Source organism: Balaenoptera musculus, chromosome X (assembly GCF_009873245.2).
Source record: "Balaenoptera musculus isolate JJ_BM4_2016_0621 chromosome X, mBalMus1.pri.v3, whole genome shotgun sequence".
NCBI lineage: Eukaryota > Metazoa > Chordata > Mammalia > Artiodactyla > Balaenopteridae > Balaenoptera > Balaenoptera musculus.
This window is the reverse complement of record NC_045806.1, coordinates 24,169,201-24,171,411: the sequence shown is the minus strand read 5'-3', so window position 1 is coordinate 24,171,411 and position 2,211 is coordinate 24,169,201. Positions and strand designations below refer to the sequence as shown.

Below are 2,211 nucleotides of genomic sequence, written 5' to 3'. Positions count from 1 at the left end.
CGGTCGACACGCTCCGTCGGGCTCTGCCCAGCCCGAGCCGGCCGGTCCTGCTGGGCGCCCTGCCCCAGCCCTGCCCCGGCGCTCGGGCCGAGGCCGCCGTGCCTTACCTCCGCCTCAGGCACCCTCGCGGCCGGCGTCCCCCGAGCGCGCCTTCTCAGGGCTCGTGGCTCGCGCAGCCCCAGCTGTGGGCCACGACGACCCTGTTCCTTGCTCTCCCTCCCTAGTTTGCGACACCTTTTGCAGAGTCTTTGCGTGGTCTCCTAGTTGTTGCTGGGCCATTTCTTTCACGACGTGATAATCTAGAGCCTCCGTTACAACTGACTTGTCCTACAAATAGGTAGAGGAAAGGTGGTACCTGAACCATTCAGTACGGAGTCACTTACTCTGGATGTTTACAGATACAAGGATTCATTGAAAGAAGACCTTCAGAAAGCAGATCTTGTTATTAGTCACGCAGGTGCAGGAAGCTGTTTGGAGAGTCTGGAAAAAAGAAAGCCACTCACAGTGGTTATAAATGAAAAGTTGATGAACAATCATCAGCTGGAATTGGCAAAGCAGTTACACAAAGACGGGCATCTCTTCTACTGTACCTGCGGCACGCTTCCTGGGCTGTTACAGTCAATGGACTTTTCAACACTGAAATGTTTTCCTCCCGGCCAGCCCGAAAAATTTTCTGCATTTTTGGATAAAGTTGTTGGATTACAAAAATAAACACTAAACTCTCCACACTTTAAAAACACCCCTCAAATTCAACTTATGGAATGTGGTTAAATCAAATTAAATATAGAGTAAATATTTGTAGAATAATATGAATTAATAAGCCTCCTACATCTGTAGAATGTATAGAAAATTTTATGGTGTGAATGTTAGCATTTGGGTCCAAATTCTAAATGCAATTTCACAAATTTATTAGATTTTCCCCTACTCTTCATATTTTAGTAAAAGAAATATGTAGGGAGCATTCACGCGTTTTATCCTAGAACCCAAATGGATTTGGAATCATGAAAAAAAATGAATTAAATATGAAAACTTTGACAAAAACCTCAAATGTAGTTAATTTGATATTAGAGTAAAAAACGAAACAGTAACAAACTTGTAAAAAAAAATTTGAGTCAGAATCTTTAGCTTCATAATCCAAGGAACCAAATTTTAAAAAAAAGACCAACAAAAATGATGGATTGTGTTCTGTGAAATAAAAAGCTCAGTAATTACCTTAAAAAGATTAACTATCAAGTCAGGTGATCTATTGTACTTTGAGAAACTACTATTATCCTGAAGATGATAGTAGTAGAGTGGAGTGGTTGTGTTCACTGTTTTCCTATAAAATATAAATAGAAAGTGACAAAAATAATCTTGCCCAATGTCAAAGCTTTACTGGTTTGGGAAGAGTAAATTCAAAAGCACTTGTGCCAATAGGACTTGCTGTTATTTTTTAAGGACCCCCCTCTCACAGTATTATTGAAACATTTACTGTAGCATCATAGAGGAATTTATGCCCTTATAAAATTAGTTTTACAAATGAGTAATTGATCTGATGTGTATAATGGCCTAAATATATGGTTTTAAAATTCACGTAACTCAAAATAGATACTTTATGAAATTCTGATTATGGTAAGTGGTCTCAAGACCTATAAAATAAACTAGATTATCCATAAGTATTGATAGTTTTCTGGTAGAAAGTTTAGATATAATTCATCCATAAAAATAGAGCATTCACTATAAAGATTTATTTTCGATTATATTATCCCAAAATGTTGAATATTCTAAACATTTTACTTGGGATGCATTATATAATGTTTCTGTAGATTTACTTTCCTGATTGTGTTTTACTTAGGCTAATATTAAAATAAATTCTTACTAATGGTAAAAAAAAATGTTGCATAGGTTTAAATTAAACATAACAGATCTTATCTTTCAGGCTTTGGACTCCTTTTGTCTGGACTAATCTACGCCTCTTTTGTTCATTCATTCATTCATTTTTCCATCTAACAAATAAATTATATTAGCAAATAGTGTGCTTGTACTTGGGAGGTCTCGTAATATATTAGACCTGATTCCTGTCTTTATTAAGCGTTGGGAATAATCCTATAATTCAGTAAGGAAGAGAAGAAGTATATAAATTATCTAAAGTAGATAATGATAAGTTCTGTAAAAATAATTTAGACTGAAGATAGATCAGTTTTGGGCAAGATAATCAGCAATATTTCATGA

At 36.7% G+C, this 2,211-nt stretch overlaps 1 protein-coding gene across 1 annotated transcript; it reads left to right on the top strand.

Moving 5' to 3' along the window:
• Positions 1 to 346: 346 nt before the first annotated feature.
• Positions 347 to 711, top strand: LOC118889054 (UDP-N-acetylglucosamine transferase subunit ALG13 homolog). The gene has a single exon (XM_036840665.1). The coding sequence runs from the start codon at positions 526 to 528 to the stop codon at positions 709 to 711; it is 186 nt and encodes a 61-aa protein (XP_036696560.1). The 5' UTR covers positions 347 to 525.
• Positions 712 to 2,211: the final 1,500 nt, after the last annotated feature.